The sequence below is a fragment of the Meles meles genome, chromosome 6, assembly GCF_922984935.1.
Source record: "Meles meles chromosome 6, mMelMel3.1 paternal haplotype, whole genome shotgun sequence".
Taxonomy (NCBI): Eukaryota; Metazoa; Chordata; class Mammalia; order Carnivora; family Mustelidae; genus Meles; species Meles meles.
The window spans coordinates 55,674,944-55,698,407 of NC_060071.1; the positions used below are offsets into that span (position 1 = coordinate 55,674,944).

A 23,464-nucleotide genomic window follows, 5' to 3' on the forward strand; every position below is an offset into this window, starting at 1 on the left:
AAAGTAAGTAGCTTGCATTCCTCAAATTCATATAACTGGACATAACAATGTCTAACATCTCAAAACTCTCCCCTCCATCCCCACTTTATTGTTATTATATTGCTTATATATTTTTAATGATTCATGAAAATTCAGATACATAAATATAAGTAGAAATTAGAATCTCTAAGGAAGGAAGTGGAAATGGGAAATGAAACCCATGCTCACTGATTGATCTCTGTTTCTCTCTTATTCAGGTAACAAGATAAGTTCCTCCCAAAGTCAATGAATGACATAAATCACTCCCAGGTGACCGAATTTGTGTTGCTGGGGCTCTCTAATTCACGGGAGCTCCAGCCTTTCTTGTTTCTCATATTTTCACTACTTTACCTAGCAATACTGCTGGGAAACTTTCTTATCATCCTCACTGTAACCTCAGATTCCCGCCTTCATACCCCCATGTACTTTCTGCTTGCAAACCTCTCTTTTATAGATATATGTGTTGCCTCTTTTGCTACTCCCAAAATGATTGCAGACTTTCTGGTTGAGCACAAGACTATTTCCTTTGATGCCTGCCTGGCCCAGATTTTCTGTGTTCACCTTTTCGCTGGCAGTGAAATGGTGATCCTTGTATCCATGGCTTATGACCGTTATGTCGCTATATGCAAACCTCTCCACTACATGACAATAATGAGTCGCCGTGTGTGTATTATTCTTGTTCTCATCCCCTGGCTTGTGGGTTTCATCCATACTACTAGCCAGTTGGCATTTACTGTTAACTTGCCTTTTTGTGGTCCAAATAAGGTAGACAGTTTTTTCTGTGACCTCCCTCTAGTGACAAAGCTGGCCTGCATAGACACTTATGTTATCAGCCTACTTATAGTTGCAGACAGCGGATTTCTTTCTATGAGCTCCTTTCTCCTATTGGTTGTCTCCTACACTGTGATACTTATCACCGTCAGGAACCGCTCCTCTGCCAGCATGGCAAAGGCCCGCTCCACACTGACTGCTCATATCACTGTGGTCGTACTATTCTTTGGACCATGCATCTTCATCTACGTGTGGCCCTTCAGCGGTTATTCTGTTGACAAAGTCCTTGCTGTGTTTTATACCATCTTTACTCCCATCTTAAACCCAGTTATTTACACTCTAAGGAACAAAGAAATGAAGGCAGCTATGTCAAAACTGAAGAGTCGGTACCTGAAGCCTAGTCAGGTTTCTACAGTCATAAGAAATGTTATTTTCTGGGAAACAAAGTAAACTTATACAACTGTAACTACTGTAGCCTTATTCCTAGACAATTACAAATGGAATCACTATGGTGTAAAAGTATATCATTTTGACCAGTGGGAAGGGTAGATTAATTTGATTGAATGACTAATTATAATAAAATTATAATAATTCCAAAGAATAGACCTTACTGATATTTAAATTCTCTTCCCTTATTGTGTTTTTTTTGTGTGTTTCTATTTCCTTTTTTATTTAAAAATTTTTAATATATACTTTTGATTACACTCAGAAATGGCATTTCCTCATATAAAATAAATAAGCTGTGCCTCTTCTTCTCAAAACAGTACTGCTCAGATGTCAATTATGTACTAATAGGTATATTTCTCTACACAATAGAGAAAATAGATTTACATATACAGGATACACCTAGATAAGACTTCATTTCACACAGTGCTAGGTACTGTTAACACATGAAGATAATGCTATGATTGGTGTTAATGGTCCAGGAACACATAAATAGCAAGGTTATACAGCAAAGGCATTTATAGTCAACACTTAACAAGAATTAACAAATCCTTCTTCAGTGTTGCTGCTTAATACATATTATTCATGGAAAACAATTTGCTGAATACACTTATTCACCAGAGTATGTTGCATTTAGTTGGGGTAATTTCTGTTTATTTTTATAAAAAGTTTGCATTTATTGGCTATCAGACACAAGAAAAAATGCTCATCATCACTAGCCATCAGGGAGATTCAAATTAAAACTACATTGAGATATGACCTTTCACCAGTTAGAATGGCCAAAATTAGCAAGACAGGAAACAACGTGTGTTGGAGAGGCTGTGGAGAAAGGGGAACCCTCTTACACTGTTGGTGGAAATGCAAGTTGGTGCAGCCACTTTGGAGAACAGTGTGGAGATTCCTCAAGAAATTAAAAATAGAGTTTCCCTATGACTCTGCAATTTCACTGCTGGGTATTTATCCCAAAGATAGAGATGTAGTGAAAAGAAGAGCCATCTGTACCCCAGTGTTTACAGCAGCAATAGCCATGGTCGCCAAACTGTGGAAAGAACAAAGATGCCCTTCAACGGACAAATGGATAAGGAAGATGTGGTCCATATACACGATGGAGTATTACGCCTCCATCAGAAAGGATGAATACCCAACTTTTTTTTTTAATTATTTATTTATTTTTTTTCAGCGTAACAGTATTCATTGTTTTTGCACAACACCCAGTGCTCCATGCAATATGCACCCTCCCCAATACCCACCACCTGGTTCCCCCAACCTCCCACCTCTGCCCCTTCAAAACCCTCAAGTTGTTTTTCAGAGTGCATAGTCTCTTATGGTTTGCCTCCCCTTCTAATTTCCCTCAACTCCCTTCTCCTCTCCATCTCCCAATGTCCTCCATGTCATTTGTTATGCTCCACAAATAAGTGAAACCATATGATACTTGACTCTCTCTGCTTGACTTATTTCATTCAGCATCATCTCTTCCAGTCCCATCCATGTTGATACAAAAGTTGGGTATTCATCCTTTCTTTTTTTTTGTTTTTAATAAACGTATATTGTATTTTTATCCCCAGGGGTACAGGTCTGTGAATCACCAGGTTTACACACTTCACAGCACTCACCATAGCACATACCCTCCCCAATAAATGAAACAAGATGGGATTGGGAGGGAGACAAACCATAAGTGACTCTTAATCTCACAAAACTAACTGGGGGTTGCTGGGGGGAGATGGGGTTGGGAGAGGGGTTATGGACACTGGGGAGGGTATGAATACCCAACTTTTGTATCAACATGGATGGGACTGGAAGAGATGATGCTGAATGAAATAAGTCAAGCAGAGAGAGTCAAGTATATGGTTTCACTTATTTGTGGAGCATAACAAAAAACATGGAGGACATGGGGAGATGGAGAGGAGAAGGGAGTTGAGGGAAATTAGAAGGGGAGATGAACCATGAGAGACTATGGACTCTGAGAAACAACCTGAGTGTTTTGAAGGGGCGGGGGGTGGGAGGTTGGGGAACCAGGTGGTGGGTAATAGAAAGGGCACGTATTGCATGGACCACTGGTTGTGGTGCAAAAACAATGAATACCATTACGCTGAAAATAAACAAATAAAAAAAAATTAAAAGCAAACACACAAAAAAAGTTTGCATTTATTTATTTGAGAGAGAGAATCCAGCGTGAGCAGGGGGAAAGGCAGAGGGTGAGAAAAAGGGAGAAGCAAAATCTCTGCTGAGCAGGGAACCCAATTTCAGGGCTCAATTCCAGGACCCCAGAATCATGACCTGAGCCAAAGGCAAAAGCCTAACTGACTGAGCCACCCAGGCACCCCTTAATTTCTGTTAATACTGATAAAATAATCTGGAGAATTTCATAGTTGAGTTATAATTCTTTACCCCTTGTCATCATGATTATGGGAGTCTGAAAGCTCATATAAAACATTCTTTCTCTCTCCAAAGGTCTTCATAATTCCTGTCTTCTCAGATAAGGTAGTCTTTTACATATTAATAGTTGTTAGAAATCATTTTCCTTTGTGGACTTAGTTAAAATTTTACTTTTATATTGCATAATGCAAGTCCAGAAAATGATAAAACCCTATTTCAAGAACTTTGGGGTAGCCATGAACTTACTCCTTCATGATCACTTATGAAAATGAGATTTTTTCTAGGAATCCTCAATATAGGTTGTTTTAGGCTTTTACCCTTTCATTGTATTCAAGTTTTTCTTGTATTTTTCTACTGTGTTCTAGTTTCACATTCGGTTATAATGTTATCTGTTTTCTAGATTCCAGTCCTTAGAATATCTTAAAGGAATTATCTGTTATTAATGTTCTCATTTTTGAGCCAGAGGGTACCAACTTATTATGGACCTAAAGACAAAATCAATTCAAAGAGGAGATGTATAGTGATACAGGGCTACATATAGAAATAAGAAAAATGTCAAACAAATAAAAAGAAGAATACAACAAAGACTAAAGTGAGCAGAATAAATGAAATAATAAAGATCAGAGTGGAAATAAATGAAATAGAGACAAAAAAAGTAGAAAGGTCCAATGAAACCAAGAGCTAGTTCTTCAAAAAGAAAATTGATAAATATATAGCCATTTAATCAAGAAAAAAGAGAGGACACAAATAAATCAAATCTGAAATGAAAGAGCAATACCAACTGATACTACAGAAATACAAAGGATTATAAGAGAATACTATGAAAAATTCTACGCAACAAATTGGACCAACTAGAATAAATGGATGTATTCCCAAAAAACATACATCTAACATCCTAAAAACATCTTCCAAAGATGAATCAGGAAGAGATTCTACACTGGAACAAACCAATTAGTAGTAACAAAATTGAATCAACAACCCAAAAATTACCAACAAATAAAAGCCCAGGACTGCATGGATTCACAGGGAAATTCTAACAAATAGTTAAGGAACAGTTAACACTGAGGCACCTGGGTGGCTGAGCCAACTTGATTTTGGCTCAGGTCATGATCTCAGGGTTATGAGATGTGAGATGGAGCCCACACTGGGCTCTATGCTGCACATGGACCCTGCTTAAGATGCTCTCTTCTCCTCTCCCTCTGCCCCTCCTCCTCTCTAAAAAAGATAATAAAAGAATAAGGAACAGTTAATACATGATACATCACATCAACAAGAGAAATGATAAAAACCCTATGATCATTTCAATAGGTGGAGAAAAAGCATTTGACAAAGTACAACATCCATTCATGATAAAAACCCTCAACAAAGTAGGTTTAGTGTTAACATACTTCAACATAATAAGGGCCATTATGAAAAACCCACATCTAACATCACACTCAATGGTAAAAAAAGGAGAGCTCTTCCTCTAAGATCAGGAATAAGACAAGGATGTTTGCTTTTAACATGTTTATTCATCATAGAACTGGAAGCCATAGCCAAAGCAATCACACAAGAAAAAAAAAATAGCTATCATATTGGTAAAGAAGTTCAACTGTCACTATTTGAAGATGACATGATATATATATATATATATATATATATATATCCCTAATGACTCTACCAAAAGGAACCAAACAAATGAGCAAAGAAAAAAGAGACAAACAAAAACCAGATTCATAAATACAGAGAAGCCAATGGTTACTAGAGGAGCAGTGGGTGGGGGCAATGGGTAAAATAGGTAAAGATTAAGAGTACACTTATTGTGAACACTGAGTAATGCAGAGAATGTTGAATCACTACATTGTATACCTGAAACTAATATAACACTTATGTTAATTATACTGGAATTAAAAAATAACAAGAAAAAATAAAGAAGAATTAATACCTATTCTCCTCAAGCTATTAAAAAAAAAAAAAAAAAAACAGAAAAAAAGAAGAAGGAAAATTTCCAAAAACATTCCACTGGGTCAAACTAGACACAGAATCTACCAAAAAAAAGCAAACTACTGGACAAAAATCCCTCATTAGCAGAGATGTAACAATCCTTAACAAAATATTAGCAAATGAAATCCAACAATACATTAAAAAAATCAATTACCATGATCAGGTAGATTTATTCTGGTGAGACAAGGATGGTTTAATATTTGTAAATCAATCAACATGACACAGCATATCAAGAAAGGAAGGATAAGAATCATATAATCATCACAATGGAGGCAGAAAAAGCACATGACAAAGTACAACGTCCATTCCATTATAAAAATCCTCAATGGGGTGCTTGGGTGGGTCAGTCAGTTGGGTGTCTGCCTCTTGGTTTTGGCTCATGTGCTGATCTCAGGGTCCTGAGATCAAGCCCCAAGTCCAGTTCTATGCTCAGCAGGGAGTACGCTTCAGGCTTCTCTCTCCCTTCACCCCTCCCTCCATTCTCTTTCTCACTCTCATAAAGAAAACAAATCTTTAAAATAAAACCCTCAGTGAAGTCAGTTTAGAGGGATCATACCTCAACATAATAAAGGTCATAATGAAAAATCCATAGCTAAGATGCTACTCAATTGTGAAAAACTGAGAACTCTTTCTTTAAGATAAGGAACAAGACAACAATGTTTGCTTTCATCACTTTTATTCATCATAGAACTGGAAGCCTTATCCACAGCTATCAGACAAGAAAAAAAGCAACCATATTGGTAAGGAAAAAGTTGAATTATCACTATTTTCAAATGACATGATGTTATATGTAGAAAGCCCTAAAAATGACAGCAAAAAACTATTAGAAGTAATAAATGACTTCTCCAAAGTTGCAGGATACAAAATTTATGCACAAAATTGGCTGCATTTCTATACATTAATAATGAAATAACAGAAAATTAAAAGAACAATTCCATTTACAATTGCACCACAAAGAATAAAATACCTAGAAATAAACTTAACAAAGGAGGTGAAAGACCTGTACTCCAAAAAACTATAAAACACTGATGAAAGCAACTGAAGATGATACAAAGAAATGGAAAGATATTCTGTGTTCTTGGATTGGGAGAATACTATTAAAATGTCACTAATACCCAAAGCAATCTAGAGTCAATGCAATCCCTATCAAGATACCAGTAACATTTTTTTTTTTTTACAAAAATAGAAAATACTAAACTTTACATGGAACTACAAAAGACCTTAAATAGCCAAAGCAATTTTGAGAAAGAAGAAAAAAGCTGGAGGCATCACAATTTCAGATTTCAAGATATACTACAAAGCTGTAGTAATCAAACCAGGATGGTATTGGCCCACATGCACGTATGCATGCATGCACACATGCACACACATGCATGTGCACACTCACATACACACACACACCAAGGAAGAAGGATAAAGAGTTTAGCAATAAAACCATGCTTATATAGTCAATCTATGATGAAGAAGGCAAGAACATACAATGGGGAAAAAACAGTCTCTTCAATAAATGGGGCTGGGAAAACTGGACAGTTATCTGTAAAACTAGACCCTTTTCTTACACCATACCCCCAAAAACCTTAAAATGGATCTAAGACCTAAAAGAAACCATAAAACTCCTAGAAGAAAACATTGGCACTAATCCCTTTCCCATTCACCACAGCAACATTTTTCTAGGTTTGTCCCCTCAGATAAGGGAAACAAAAGCAAAAATAAACTATTAGGTCCATAACTAAATAAGGTTTTTGCTTCACAAAGGAAACAACCAACAAAGTGAAAAGGCAACCTACTAAATGAGAGAAGACATCTGTAAGAGATATATCTATCTGATAAGGGGTTAATATCCAAACTGAGTGAAAATTTAGACAATGACCACCCAAAAAAGCTCCCACACAATTTGATTAAAAATGGAGGGTTAGGGGCGCCTGGGTGGCTCAGTGGATTAAGCCGCTGCCTTCCGCTCAGGTCATGATCTCAGGGTCCTGGGATCGAGCCCCGCATCGGGCTCTCTGCTCCGCAGGGAGCCTGCTTCCTCCTCTCTCTCTGCCTGCCTCTCTGCCTATTTGAGATCTCTCTCTCTGTCAAATAAATAAATAAAATCTTAAAAAAAAAAAAGAACACTTTAAAAAAAAAATGGAGGGTTAGAATAAATATTTTTTCCAAAGAGGATGTACAGATAACCAATAGACACATGAGAAGATTCCCACATCATTATTCACCAAGGAAAGACAAATCAAAGCAACAATGAGGTATCACATTACTATCAGAATGGCTAGAATAAAAAAGACAATAATTGGTGAGAATATAGAAAGAAAGGAACACTTAGACACTGATAATAGGAATGTAAATTGGTGCAGCCATTGTGGAAACAGTATGGAAGATGTTCAGAAAATGAAAGAAATAACATAGAATCCAGTAATTCCACTACTAGATATTCACACATCCCCACATCAAAAAACGCTGAAAACACTAATTGAAAAACATATATGCACCCCTATGTTTATTGCAGCAGTACTTACAATAGTCAAGATATGGAAGAAATTTAAGTGTTCATGGATAAATGGAGGGTGATATAATACATATGATATAATGGAATATTATACAGCCATAAGAAAGGATGAGATCTTGTCATTTGAGGCAACTAGATGGGCTAGAGGTATTATGCTAAGTGACATAATCGAATGGAGAAAGTCAAGTATCATATGATTCCACTTATATGTGGAATATAAAAGACAAATAAGCAAAAAAAAAAAAAAAAAAAAGCAGAAACCCATAAATACAGAGAAAAATCTGACAGTAGCTGGAGAAAAGGATATGGGTAGAAGGGCTAAATGGGTGAAGGGAAGTGGGTTTCCAGTTATGGAAGTTTCCAGTTATGGAATGAGTTAAGTCATGAGGATAAAAGGTACAGCATGGGAAATACACTCAGCAGTATTATAATAGCACTGTATGGTGACATACAGTGGTTACCACTTGTGGTGTAGCATAGCGCAGTGTATAGACTTGTCAAATCACTCTGTTGTATACCTGAAACTAATGTAACTATGTGCATCAATTATACTTCAAGAAAAAAGAGTCCATGGTACGATGTGGAACAAGCAATAAACATAATGCTGGCAGTGACACAGCCTAAAAATGTTAGAGATACTTTTTTCAGATGCTATGTATACCTAATCCATTTTCCTTTGTTTTTCTTTTCCAAAAACAGCTTTACTGAAGTACAACTGGCACACAAAACTTGATGGGGATTAAGGAGTACACTTGTGATAAGAACCAGGTATTCTATGGAAGTGGTAAATCACTATATTGTACATCTGAAATTAATACTACTGTGTATGATACTGGCAATTAAAATAAAAACTTAAAAAGTTATACATATTTAATGTCTATCTTTCTCAATGTCAGAAACAAGTCTAAATCCATGAAATCATCATCCCTTTATCCCAAGGAATTCAGGTGGGTGAAGTGAACAGCTGCCTTAATTCCTTCCTCAAACAGCAATGAACATGTGATATTCTGCAATATGGCCACCATCAGAAAAGCTCTTATAGAATTTTAAATTTACCTTTATGTCAAATTTAAAAAACTAGAATATTAATGCTAAAAAATAAAGGATGACAAATTGTATCAAATCATTAAAATATGGTTTATCAAATTGTATCAAATTATATCAAATCATTAAAATATGGTTTTTAAACAGCTACATATGAAAGAGTGAAAATTATTTCATAGCAATGGAAGCAAAATGAACCAAAAGCTTTGAAAACATTACCAACAGTTTAGACACAATAAGGCCCTTTTTTTTAATCCCATCTCTTGTTTTCTTTTTATATAAAGAACATTAGTATATTTCACCATAATTATTATAATAATTCTATTAACTTTATCCTTCCTTTTATGTCATATTCCACAATTAACCTGTTTTTCTTTTTTTTTCCAACAGTTTACTTCTCATTCTATCCTCCGACCATGAACCAATGTTTCAAATGTCCCAGAAAAATAATATTTGATCATAAATGTTACAAATAATTTAGTTTTAAAAGATTATATCAAGACTTAGCAACCTGAAAGAAATAACCAAATAGGTTTCACATGAAAATGTTGGATAATCTCTTTAAAAATACCAAGATTGCAAAGTAAGATACTAATGATTGGCCTTATAAACTGTGAAACACACCTGAATACACCAAATAGTGTTTGGGAAGCTTTTACTTCAAAGTCATTAATTGGAACTTGCATATTATTTCAGTCTTAACAAATTCCTATTAAAATGTCCAAGTAAACTCAGAAGTTGCAAACACAATCTGCACTGAAAAGTAATAATATAAATATCCAGAGGAGTAATTTTTGTGACCATGGATTGGACGATGGTCTCTTAACTTGACACCAAAAGCAATAATCCAAAGGACACAAAAATAGTGATTCAAAGAGGCACATGCACCCCAATGTTTATAGCAGCAATGTCCTAAATTGCCTAAATATGGAAAGAGACTAGATGTCCACTGATAGATAAATGGATAAAGAAGATGTGGCACATATATACAATGGAATATTTTACTCAGCCATCAAAAAGAATTAAATCTTGCCATTTGCAACAACATGGATGGAACTAGAGGGTATTATGTGAAGCAAAATAAGTCATTCAGAGAAAGAAAATACTATACAATTTCACTCATGTGTGGAATTTAAGAAACAAAACTGATGAACATCAGAGAAGGGAAGGAAAAATAAAATAAGGTAAAAACAGAGAGGCAAACCAAAGAGATTCTTAACTACAGCAAACACACTGAGAGGTGTTGTAGGGAATGTGGGTGCAGGGATAGGATAATTGGCTGATGGGCATTAAGTAGGGGAACTGATGAATCACTAAACTCTACTCTGAAACTAATAATACTCTACAAGTTAACTAACTTGAATTTAAATAAAAAGAAAATTAAAAATATATTTAAAAACTACAATAAAAGTAAAAACTTCAAAGGATATATTCAAGAAAGTAAAAAGACAGCCTATGGATTAGGAGAAAATAATTGCAGATTACATATCTGTTAATGGATTTATGTCCAAAATATATTATTAATACCTTCTACAATTCAACAATAAAAAGACAAATAACCCATTTTAAAAGTGCTCAAAGGATTTGAACATATATTTCCCTTAGGAAGACAAACAAATGGCCAAAATAAGCACAAGAAACAATGGCCAATAACATTAGGGAAAACACTAATAAAAATAAAGATACCACTTCATACCTGGAAGGATGACTCAAGCCAAAAAAGCAAAAAGATAACAGATATTGGTGAAAATATATAGCAAGTTGGGGATGCCTGGGTGTCTCAGTCAGTTAAGCAACTGCTTTGGTTCAGGTCATGATCCCAGAGTCTTGGGATTGAGTTCTGCATCAGGCTCCCAGACTTGTGGGGAAACCTTCTTCTCTCTTTGCCTGCCGCTCTCTCTGCCTGCTGTTCCCTCTATCTGTTGCTCCCTTTGCTTGTGCATACTCTCTCTCTGACAAATAAATTAGTAAATTTTTTTTATTGTGTTATGTTGGTCACCATAAAATACATCATTAGTTTTTGATGCAAAAAAAAAAAAAAAAAAAAGGAAAGAAAGAAAAGAGAATACATCGAAATCCATATTACATAGACATAGATTGAGGGTGTAATATAAAAGTGTTGTAGCCTCTTTGGAAAATAGTTTGACAGTTCCTCAAAATGTTCAATTTACAGTTAGCTTATGATCCAGCAATTCTACTCACAGGGATATACCCTACGGAAGTGAAAAAAATGTTCAAATAAAGATCATGACTGTTCACAGCAGCATTACTAATAATAGCCAGAAAAGAGAAACTACTCAAATGTCCAGGTGTTGAATGGATAAAGAAAATGCTTTATATTCAAAAGACAGAATGCTACACAGCCATAAAAAGAAACGAAGTACTGATACATGCTGCAACATAAATGAGCCTTGTAAACATTATCCTAAGAGAAAGAAGGAAGCCAGTCTCAAAAGGCCACATATTGTAGGATTTCATTTTATGATGTCCAGAATAGGTAAGTAAAATGGAAAGTAGCTGTGAGAATTTGAGAGAAGGGAGAGTAAGGTACAGGGAGAGTCACTGCATACAGCCTTTCTCCATAGGATAAGGAAAATTCTAGCTGAGAATACATGATATTCTGTTCTTGGGGCTGTGAGCAGAGGTATACCTAGTAACTCCAGCAACTGCAGTAGTACCTGGCAGTTGCCAGTCATTGCACCATAACTTACAGTAAGCGAAAATGGCATATCGGGAAAAAGTAAAGCACGGTTCATCCTAAATAAAGCTCTTTTCAAAGATAATTCTTAGAAGTAAATATATAAAGGAAAAAAATTAATGGCAACATTTGGATCTAAATATTCAGAGTATTTTCACTAAAACCTGGTGAGAAAATGGGAAGAAATGTACTTATAATCAATGGTGAATCCCTTTCATAAGAATATATCTTGCCTTGTTTTTAGTATTGACACAAAAATTAATTCTAAATTCAGCATGCATAACTTTTGACTCACTTGAGAAAATTTTAGCAACAAATGTAAAATAAAGTTTGGATTGACTGCATGTATGTATGTGTGTGTGATATTAGCAGCAAAATTTTAATTAGTATCAAATCTAAGTGTCAGAAAGATTAGTGATTTTTCCTTTATTTTTATTTGAATTTGAAAGATTTTAGACAATGGATAAAAAGACTGAAATGCAGAGTACACCAAATGACAACCATTAAATACAGAAAATTTTAACAATATCAAGTATATTAATGCTACTGAATCATTAACATCATCTCTGAAAAACTCTAGGTCCAAAAGGTTTCATTGATAAATGCTTTCAAATATTCATGGAAAATATTTATATGATTATTCTATCCAACACTAACAGGATATACATTCTTCTCAGGCATGCAAGAACATTTTCCAGCGCATATGTGAAGTCACAAAACAAGCCTTAAAATAGGTAAGAAGACTGAAATAATACTATTTTTTCCAACCATAATGACATGAAACTAGAAATTGTAGCCTCTTTGGAAAATAGAAAAGAAAACTGGAAAATTCACAAATGTGTGGAAATTAAACAACACACTTCTAAACAACCAATGGGTCAAAGAACAGACATTTCTGCAAAGAAATCAAAAGGGAAATAAAAAATAACTGAAACAGGGGTACTTAGGTGGCACTGTTGGTTAAGAATCCGACTCTTTTTTTTTTTTTTTTTTTTTTATTTATTTATTTTTTTTTTATTTTTTTTTTTTTTAATTTTTATTTTTATTTTTTTTTTATTTATTTTTTTCAGCGTAACAGTATTCATTCTTTTTGCACAACACCCAGTGCTCCATGCAAAACGTGCCCTCCCCATCACCCACCACCTGTTCCCCCAACCTCCCACCCCTGACCCTTCAAAACCCTCAGGTTGTTTTTCAGAGTCCATAGTCTCTTATGGTTCGCCTCCCCTCCCCAATGTCCATAGCCCCCTCCCCCTCTCCCAATCCCACCTCCCCCCAGCAACCCCCAGTTTGTTTTGTGAGATTAAGAGTCATTTATGGTTTGTCTCCCTCCCAATCCCATCTTGTTTCATGTATTCTTCTCCTATCCCCCTACCCCCCCATGTTGCTTCTCCATGTCCTCATATCAGAGAGATCATATGATAGTTGTCTTTCTCCGATTGACTTATTTCACTAAGCATGATACGCTCTAGTTCCATCCACGTCGTCGCAAATGGCAAGATTTCATTTCTTTTGATGGCTGCATAGTATTCCATTGTGTATATATACCACATCTTCTGTATCCATTCATCTGTTGATGGACATCTAGGTTCTTTCCATAGTCTGGCTATTGTAGACATTGCTGCTATAAACATTCGGGTACACGTGCCCCTTCGGATCACTATGTTTGTATCTTTAGGGTAAATACCCAGTAGTGCAATTGCTGGGTCATAGGGTAGTTCTATTTTCAACATTTTGAGGAACCTCCATGCTGTTTTCCAGAGTGGTCATGAAAGAAATTGAGGAAGACACAAAAAAATGGAAAAAATGTTCCATGCTCCTGGATTGGAAGAATAAATATTGTGAAAATGTCTATGCTACCTAAAGCAATCTACACATTTAATGCAATCCCTATCAAAATACCATCCATTTTTTTCAAAGAAATGGAACAAATAATCCTAAAATTTATATGGAACCAGAAAAGACCTCGAATAGCCAAAGGAATATTGAAGAACAAAGTCAAAGTTGGTGGCATCACAATTCCGGACTTCAAGCTCTATTACAAAGCTGTCATCATCAAGACAGCATGGTACTGGCACAAAAACAGACACATAGACCAGTGGAACAGAATAGAGAGCCCAGAAATCGACCCTCAACTCTATGGTCAACTCATCTTTGACAAAGCAGGAAAGAATGTCCAATGGAAAAAAGACAGCCTCTTCAATAAATGGTGCTGGGAAAATTGGACAGCCACATGCAGAAAAATGAAATTGGACCACTTCCTTACACCACACACGAAAATAGACTCCAAATGGATGAAGGACCTCAATGTGAGAAAGGAATCTATCAAAATCCTTGAGGAGAATGCAGGCAGCAACCTCTTCGACCTCAGCCGCAGCAACATCTTCCTAGGAACAACGGCAAAGGCAAGGGAAGCAAGGGCGAAAATGAACTATTGGGATTTCATCAAGATCAAATCTTTTGCACAGCAAAGGAAACAGTTAACAAAACCAAAAGACAGCTGACAGAATGGGAGAAGATATTTGCAAACGACATATCAGATAAAGGGCTAGTATCCAAAATCTATAAGGAACTTAGCAAACTCAACACCCAAAGAACAAACAATCCAATCAAGAAATGGGCAGAGGACATGAACAGACATTTCTGCAAAGAAGACATCCAGATGGCCAACAGACACATGAAAAAGTGCTCCACGTCACTCGGCATCAGGGAAATACAAATCAAAACCACAATGAGATATCACCTCACACCAGTCAGAATGGCTAAAATTAACAAGTCAGGAAATGACAGATGCTGGCGAGGATGTGGAGAAAGGGGAACCCTCCTCCACTGTTGGTGGGAAAGAATCCGACTCTTGATTTGGGATCACGTCATGACCTCAGGGTTGTGAGACTGAGCCCACCATGTTCATTCTCGTTCTCTCTCTCTCTCTCTCTCTCTCATAATATAAATTTTAAAATAACTGAAATAAATGAAAATGTGAACACAACATATTATGGGAAAGTGCTGTGAAATGTGTAAACCTGATGACTCACACACCTGCACCTCTGGGGCAAATAATACATCAAATGTTAATAAAAATCATTTTAAAATAGTAATTAAAAAATCAGCTCACTAAATGTAAATAAAAGAGGGTAAATTAATAAATAAATGGTAGCAAAAAATACTTAAGGGAAACAGCAAAAGCAGTTCTAAAACATAAGCCTACAGGGATAAAGGCATACATTAAGAAGAAAGATATCAAATAAAAAGCAAGATTTTACACTTCAAGGAACTAGAAAAAACATAATCTAAGTGCGAAGTTAACAAAAGAAGGAAACAACAACAAGTCAAAGCAGAATCAAGTGAAAAAGAAAACAGAAACCCAATAGAAATGATCGACAAAACTAAGAACTGGTTTTTTTAAAGTTAAAGAAAACTGGTAAAGCCTTCACTAGACTAAGAAAAAGAGAGAAGACTCAAACGAAATCTGAAATAAAAGGAGAGACATTATAAGTGATACAACAGAGATTTAAGAGAAGTCATAACAGACTACTATGAATAATTATATGCCATAAAACTGGATATCCTAAAAGAAATGGATAAATTCCTGGAAAAACTACAACTCATCAACACTGAATCATGAAGAAATAGAAAACCTGAAAACCAAAAACAAGTGAAGAGATTGCATCAGTAAACAAACAAGTCCCAACAAAGAAAAACCCAGAATGAGATGGTTTCACTGGTAAACACTACCAAATATTAAAAAAGAATCTACAGATTTCCAGGGAAGTAGGTGGAGTAGAAGAATCTTAAGTTTACCTCATCCTATGGATGCAAATAGGTAAAACACACATAAGTGTAAAAATACCCCAGAAACTGACCCAAAGACTGGCAGAAGAGACTCTCCACAACTAACTATAGAAAAGAAGCCATGTAGAAGAGAGTAAGAAGGGCAGAGACAAGACTGGAAGCCAAAATTATCCATGGGACTGTCTGCTGGAGGGGATAACCTGGCAAGTGTGGAGAAGAGAGAGAACCAGGCCCCACACTGGGCACACTAGGCAACAGAGAACCACACAGAGAAGACATATTCCCAGAACATTTGGCTCTGAAAACCAAAGAAGCCTAACAATCAATGGGGCTTAACATCTAAAACTAAAAATAAGTGTTCTTGGCTCTGAGAGAGTCAGGAGGGTGGAGACAGCCCCCCACACACACTTAAAGGGACAGCAGAACAAATAGCCCCACTGAGATACAACATAGAAGCAGCAGTTTAAAAATTTCCTGGGGTATATGGAAAGATTTATTCATTAATCTAAGAGCAAGTATTGGAGGGGGGGGGAAATCTTTGGGAGACTTCTCCAAGCACCAAAGAGTGGGCTAGCACCATTTACTTCCCCTACATCCTAGTCTAGATACAAGGACAACTATAGTAATCAGCACAGTGCCAACACTCCTCCCTGCCTTGCTAACAGCATGACATACCCCAGTGCCTGTCCACAGATCTGCCCCCTGCAATCCAGCTGGCCTTGGTAGAAGTTTTTCCAGGTGGTTACACGTCCCCTCACACAGCTGATCACTGTGGACCTTGCTAGCACCACATGACTCATCCCTGTGTTCTCCTGTGGACCTGCACCCTCCAATATGCCCTTGTCAAGAGCCCAACTTGACAAGCCCAAAAGCTGTGCCACAAGCCCGACAATATGTAAGTAGCCTTGACAGAGGCCAGGACCACTTGAGAGTGACTCCTGCCCCAAAGAGAGGAAGATAACCACACACACACCAGTCTAACTGTGGCCATACCACAGGCCTTGTGGCAGAAATCAGGTTTGACAGTAGTTCCCAGTGAAAGCTTCTCAAGGGATAACACAGTTCACAATTACTGTGTCTCTGATAAACACCTGGTCTGGCTCAACTTAAGCTCAAGGCAGCCCACTAACAACATAGCAGTCAAACCCTGCCCATAAGAGGCAAAAGAAACACAGCAGACAACTGGACTGAAGGTAAAAGTGGCTCAGCCACAACAGCAGGGCACATGCAACACAATAGGAGACACGCGCCCACAATATATGGGGCAATACATTGCAGGGCATCCCAGCACATCTTCTTCGTAACACCACTACTTTCAGGAGCAGGAGATATAGCTGACACAGACACAGTTAGACAAAATGAGAGAAATATGTTCCAAATGAAAGAACAGGACAAAATCACAGCAAGACTTCTAAATGAAACTGATATAAGTAATATATATTATAGAGAATTTAAAGTAATGATCATAAAGATATTCAATAGATTTGAGAAAATAGTGAAGGACCTCTGTGAGATGCTCAACAAACAGACAGAAAACATAAAAAATAACCAAACAGAGATGAAAAACTTGATAACTGAAATTGAAAATACACTATAGGGAATAAGTGGTGGACTAGAAGAAGCAGAAGAGGGGATCAATGACCTGGAGGGCAGGTAATGGAAAGCAATAAAGCTGAACAACAGACAGAAAAAATAATAATAAAGAATTAAAACAGACTAACAATTCAGTGACATCATCAAGCACAGTAATATTCACATTGTAGAGCTCCCAGGACTGAGAGAGAAGGAGCAGAAAATTTGAAGAAATATCTAAAACTTTCCTGAATTTGGGGAATTCAGATCCAGGAAGCACAGAGAGCCCCCAACAAAATTACCCAAGGAGGTCTACACCAAGACACATAGTAATTAATGACAAGAAGTACTGATAAAGAAAACATTTTAAAAGCAGCAAGAGAAAAGAAAATAGCTACATACAAGGGAAACCATATAACTCTATCAGCTGATGTTAGAGGCCAGAAGAGAATGGCATGATATATTCAAAGTACTAAAGGAAAAAAAAAATTGCAACCAAGAATACTCTATCCAGCAAAGTTACCATTTAGAATAATGTGATACAGGAATCCATCAAAATGCTAGAGGAGAACACAAGTAGCAACTTCTTTGACTTTGGCCACAGCAACTTCTTGCTAGACATGTCTCTAGAGGCAAGGGAAACAAAAACAAACATGAACTACTGAGCCTTCATCAGGATGAAAAGCTTTTGCACAGGAAAAGAAACAATCAACAAAACTAAAAGGCAACTTATGGAATAGGAAAAAATATTCACAAATGACATATCAGATAAAGGGCCAGTATTCAAAAATCTTTAAAGAACTTATCAAACTCAACACCTTAAAAAAAATCAGTCAAGAAATGGGCAAAAGAGGGGTTCCTGGGTAGCTCAGTTGGTTGAGCCTCTGTCTTCAGCTCAGATCGTGACCCCAGGGTCCTGGGATAGAGCCCTGCATCGGGCTCCCTGCTTGGTGGGAAGCCTGCTTCTCCCTCTCCCACTCTTCCTGCTTGTGTTCGTTCTCTCTCTCTCTCTCTCTGTCTCTGTCAAATAAATGAATAAAATCATTTAAAAAAAAAAAGAAATGGGCAAAAGACATGAACAGATGTTTCTCCAGAGAAGACATATAAATGACTAACAGACACATGAAAAAATGCTCAACAGCACTTGACATCAGGGAAATACAAATCAAAACCACAATGAGATACTACCTCACACCAGTCAGAATGACTAAAATTAACAAGTCAGGAAACAACATATGTTGGCTGAAATATAGACAAAGGGGAATCCTCTTACACTGGTAGGAATGCAAGCTGGTATAGCCACTCTATAAAATGGCATGAAGGTTCCTCAGGATGTTAAAAATAGAGCTATCTTATGACCCAGCAATTGTACTACTAGGTATTTATCCAAAAGATACAAACGCAGTGATTGGAAGGGGCACGTGCATCCCAATGGTGGTAACATCAATATCTGCAATAGCCAAACTATGCAAAGAGTCTAGATGTCCATTAACAGATGCTTTCATAAAAGATAAAAGATAAAGATGATATGGTATTTATGTGTGTATATGTAAGCACACATACAATGGGATAATACTCAGTCATCAAAAAGAATAAAATCTTGCCATTTGCAACAATGTGGATGGAACTAGATGCTAAGCAAAATAAGTCAGTCAGAGAAAGACAAGTAACATATGATTTCACCCATATGTGGAATTTAAGAAACAAAACAGATGAACATAGAGAAGGGAAGGAAAAAATAAAATAAGATAAAAAATAAGGAGGGGGCAAACCATATTAAGAGACTCTTAACCATAGAAACAAAGAGGGTTGCTGGGAGGCAGGTTGGTAAGGGAATGGGGTGAGTAATGGGCACTGAGGAGGGCACTTGTAATCTGCACTGGGTGTTATATGCAACTGATGAATCACTAAATTATACCACTGAAACTAATAATACATTATATACTAACTAAATTGAATTTAAATAACTTTTTTGTTTAAAAAGGTGGAAATTTGGACACAGAGGCAGACATACAGAGAGGAAAGATAGTATGAGGACAGAGGAGGAGGATAGACATCTATAAGCTAAAAATCACCTGAAACCAGGGGAGAGGCCTGGAACAGATTCCCCCTTAGATCCCTCAGAAGGGATCAACCTTGTGGGCACATTGATTTTGGACTTCCAGCCTCCAGAACTCGAGACAACAAATGTCTTGGTTTGAGCCAGAGAGAGAGGGACATAGAGGGAGAGAGAGTTTCCCAGACGAACAAATGTTAAAAGAACTCATCACAACAGAATCAAGCCTATGAGAAATGTTAAAGAGGACTCTGTGAGGGGAAAGACCATAAGTAGGAGTAGGAAAAGTAGAAAACACAAAAGCAGCAAAAATAAGTATATCTATAAAAATCAGCCAAGAGATTCACAATGTAAGAGGATGTGTAAGTATGATACAAAATACTTCACATGTGGGGGGGAGAGGAGTAAAGAAGGGCCCAAACTTAAGCAGCAATCAACTTAATATAGACTGCTATGTGTGTAAGATATAATACATGAATCTAATGGTAAGCACAAATCAAAAATCAGTAAGACATATGCAAAAGAGAGAGAGAGAGAAGACAGAGAGAGAAGGAAATCCAAGTATATCACTAAATAAAGCCATCAAATTACAAGAGAAGAGAGCAAGAGAAGAAAGGAACAGAAAAAAAAATCATAAAAACGAGTAACAAAATGGCAGTTAAGTACATACCTATCAATAATTACAATGAGTGTAAATGGACTAAATGCTCTAATCAAAAGACACAGGGTGACTGAATGGGTTAAAAATAAAACAAGAACCTCTATTTATATGTTGCCTAAGTGACTCATTTCAGACCTAAAGACACATGCAGTTTGAAAGTGAAGAGATAAAAATTCATTTAGCAAGCAAATGGAAGTGAAAAGCAAGGGTACCAACACTTTATCAAACAAAATAGACTTCAAAACCAAAAGTGTAACAAGAGACAAAGAGGGCCACTAAATAATCATAAAGGGAATAATCCAACAAGAAGTATAACAATTGTAAATATTCATGCACCCAACATGGGAGCACCCAAATACACAAGCAGCTAAGAACAAACATAAGGGAAGTAATGAGCAGGATAACAGTAGAGGACTTTTTTTTAAGATTTTATTTATTTATTTGACAGATAGAGATCACAAGTAGGGAGAGAGGCAGGCATAGAGAGAGAGGAGGAAGCAGGCTCCCTGCCAAGCAGAGAGCCCAATGCGGGGCTCGATCCCAGGACCCTAGAATCATGACCTGAGCGAAAGGCAGAGGCTTTAACCCACTGAATCACCCAGGCGCCCCAACAGTAGAGGATTTTTAATATCCCACTTACATCAACGGATCAAAACTGTGGAAACACATATTGAATGATAGATCAGATGGATCTAACAAGTGTATTCAGAGCATTCTAGTCTAAAACAGCAGAATACACATTTTTTTCAAGTGCACATGGAACATTCTCCAGAATACAATACATATTGGACCACAAAACAAGTCTCAGAAAACTTAAAAAGACTGAAGTTATGCCATATTTCATATCTGACCACAACATTATGAAACTAGAAATCAACCACAAGAAAAAATCTGGGAAGAAAAACCTACTGAGAGATGATATTTGCACACGACATATCCAATAAAGGGTAGGTATCCAAAATATATAAAGAATTCATACAACTCAACACCAAAAAAACCCACAAATAACCCTTAAAAATGAGTAGACAGCATGAAAATACATTTCTCCAAAGATGACATACAGATGGCCACAGATGGCCAAGAGACATATGAAAAGATGCCCAACAGCAGTCATCATTAGGGCAATGCAAATCAAAACCACAATGAGATATCACCTCATACCTGTCAGAATGACTAATATAAAAACACACACACATAAACAAAAATATGGGGAAGGATGTGGAGAAAAGGCGACCATCTTGTATTACTGATGGGAATGCAAACTAGTGCAGCCATTATGGAAAACAGCATGAGGCTTTCTCAAAAAATTAAAGACATAATTACCACGTGTTTCATTAATTTGACTACTTAGAATTTACCTTCAGAATATGAAAACACTAATTCAAAAAGATATATGCACCACTATGTTTACTGTGCATTATTTATGTTAGTGAAGATATGGAAGGCAACACATGTCTGTCGCTAGATGAATTGATAAAGAAGATGCAGTATATATATTTAATACAATATTATTCCTCAGCCAGAAAAAGAAATGAAATCTTTGCCATTTGCAACATCATGGATGGATCTAGAGGGTATAATGCTAAGTGAAAAATGTCAGAGAAAGACAAATACCATATGATTCCACTCATTTGCAGAATTTAATAAACAAATGAACAAAGAAAAAAAGTGACAAACCAAGAAACAGACTCTTAACTATATGGAACAAACTGAGAGCTACCAGAGGGGAGGTGAGTAGGGATTGGTGAAATAGGTGAGGAGGATTAAAAGTACACTTATCATGATGAGCACTGAAGTAATATAAATGTATACAACTGCTTAATCACTATATTGTTCATCTGAAATGGATATAACATGGAATGTTAACTATACTGGTATTAAAATAAATTTCAAAAAATAATTGATATCAATTCTTTTCAAACTCTTTAAAAAACTCAAGAGGAAGTTACACTGAAATCCACTTTACAAAAACTAGCATTGTCCTGAATCCAAAATCACACAGGTATGCCACACAGAAAACAAAAACAAAAACAAAAACAGAAACTACAAGCCAAAATCTCTGATGAATATAGGTGCAAAAATCCTAACAAAATACTAGCAGAATGAGCTCTCAAGTACAATAAACCAATTGTACATCACGATCAAGGAATTATCCCTGAGAGGCAAGGATGGTTCAACATATACATTCAATAAATGATACACCACATTAATAAAATGATAGATAAAAGTCAAATGATCAGCTCAAAACGTATTTTACAATTTCAGGGTCATAGGGAAGCTCTATTCTTAATTTCTTGAGGAATCTCCACACTGTTCCCCAAAGTGACTGCATTAACTTGCATTCCCAGCAAGAGTGTAAGAGGGATCCCCTTTATCCACATCCTCTCCAACACATGTTGTTTCCTGTCTTGCTAATTTTGGCCATTCTAACTGGTATAAGGTGGTATCTCAACGTGGTTTTAATTTGAATCTCCCTGATGGCTAGTGTTGATTAACATTTTTTCATGTGTCTGATAGCCATTTGTATGTCTTCATTGGAGAAGTGTCTGTTCATATCTTCTGCCCATTTTTTGATATGATTATCTGTTTTGCATGTGTTGAGTTTGAGGAGTTCTTTATAGATCCTGGATATCAACCTTTTTGTCTGTACTGTCATTTGCAAATATCTTCTCCCATTCCGTGGGTTTCCTCTTTGTTTTGTTGACTGTTTCCTTTGCAGTGCAGAAGCTTTTGATCGTGATGAAGTCCCAAAAGTTCATTTTCACTTTTGTTTCCTTTGCCTTTGGAGGCATATCTTGAAAGAAAGATACAGATGTAGCGAAAAGAAGGGCCATCTGTATGTATCCCAATGTTTATAGCAGCAATGGCCACGGTCGCCAAACTGTGGAAAGAACCAAGATGCCCTTCAATGGATGAATGGTTAAAGAAGATGTGGTCCATATACACGATGGAGTATTATGCCTCCATCAGAAAGGATGAATACCCAACTTTTGTAGCAACATGGACGGGACTGGAAGAGATTATGTTGAGTGAAATAAGTCAAGCAGAGAAAGTCAATTACCATATGATTTCACTTATCTGTGGAGCATAACAACATGGAGGACCTGGGGAGATGGAGAGGAGAAGGGAGTTGAGGGAAATTGGAAGGGTAGGTGAACCATGAGAGACTGAAAAACAACCTGAGGGTTTTGAAGGGGCGGTGGGTGGGAGGTTGGGGGAGCCAGGTGGTGGGTATTGGGGAGGGCGCATATTGCATGGAGCACTGGCTGTGGTGCAAAAACAATGAATACTGTTACACTGAAAAGAAATTTAAAAGAATGTATTTACAAAAGACAACATCTTTTCCACCTAAAAACTCAATAATTTGTGTATAGAAACAATGAACCACAACCTAATAAAGTGCACAAATGACAAACCCACAGCAAATATCATACTCAAGAGTGAAATATAGAAAGCTTCTCTGCTAAGATCAGGAACAAGACAAGGGTGCCTACTGTCATCACTACTATTCAACATAGAACTGAAAATCCCATTCAGAGCAAT

The 23,464-nt window shown here is 36.7% G+C and overlaps 1 protein-coding gene across 1 annotated transcript; it reads left to right on the forward strand.

Moving 5' to 3' along the window:
• Positions 1 to 209: 209 nt before the first annotated feature.
• On the forward strand, positions 210 to 1,239 carry LOC123944281 (olfactory receptor 4K15-like). The gene has a single exon (XM_046009228.1). It carries the CDS (start codon positions 265 to 267, stop codon positions 1,237 to 1,239), a length of 975 nt encoding a protein of 324 aa, XP_045865184.1. The 5' UTR covers positions 210 to 264.
• Positions 1,240 to 23,464: the final 22,225 nt, after the last annotated feature.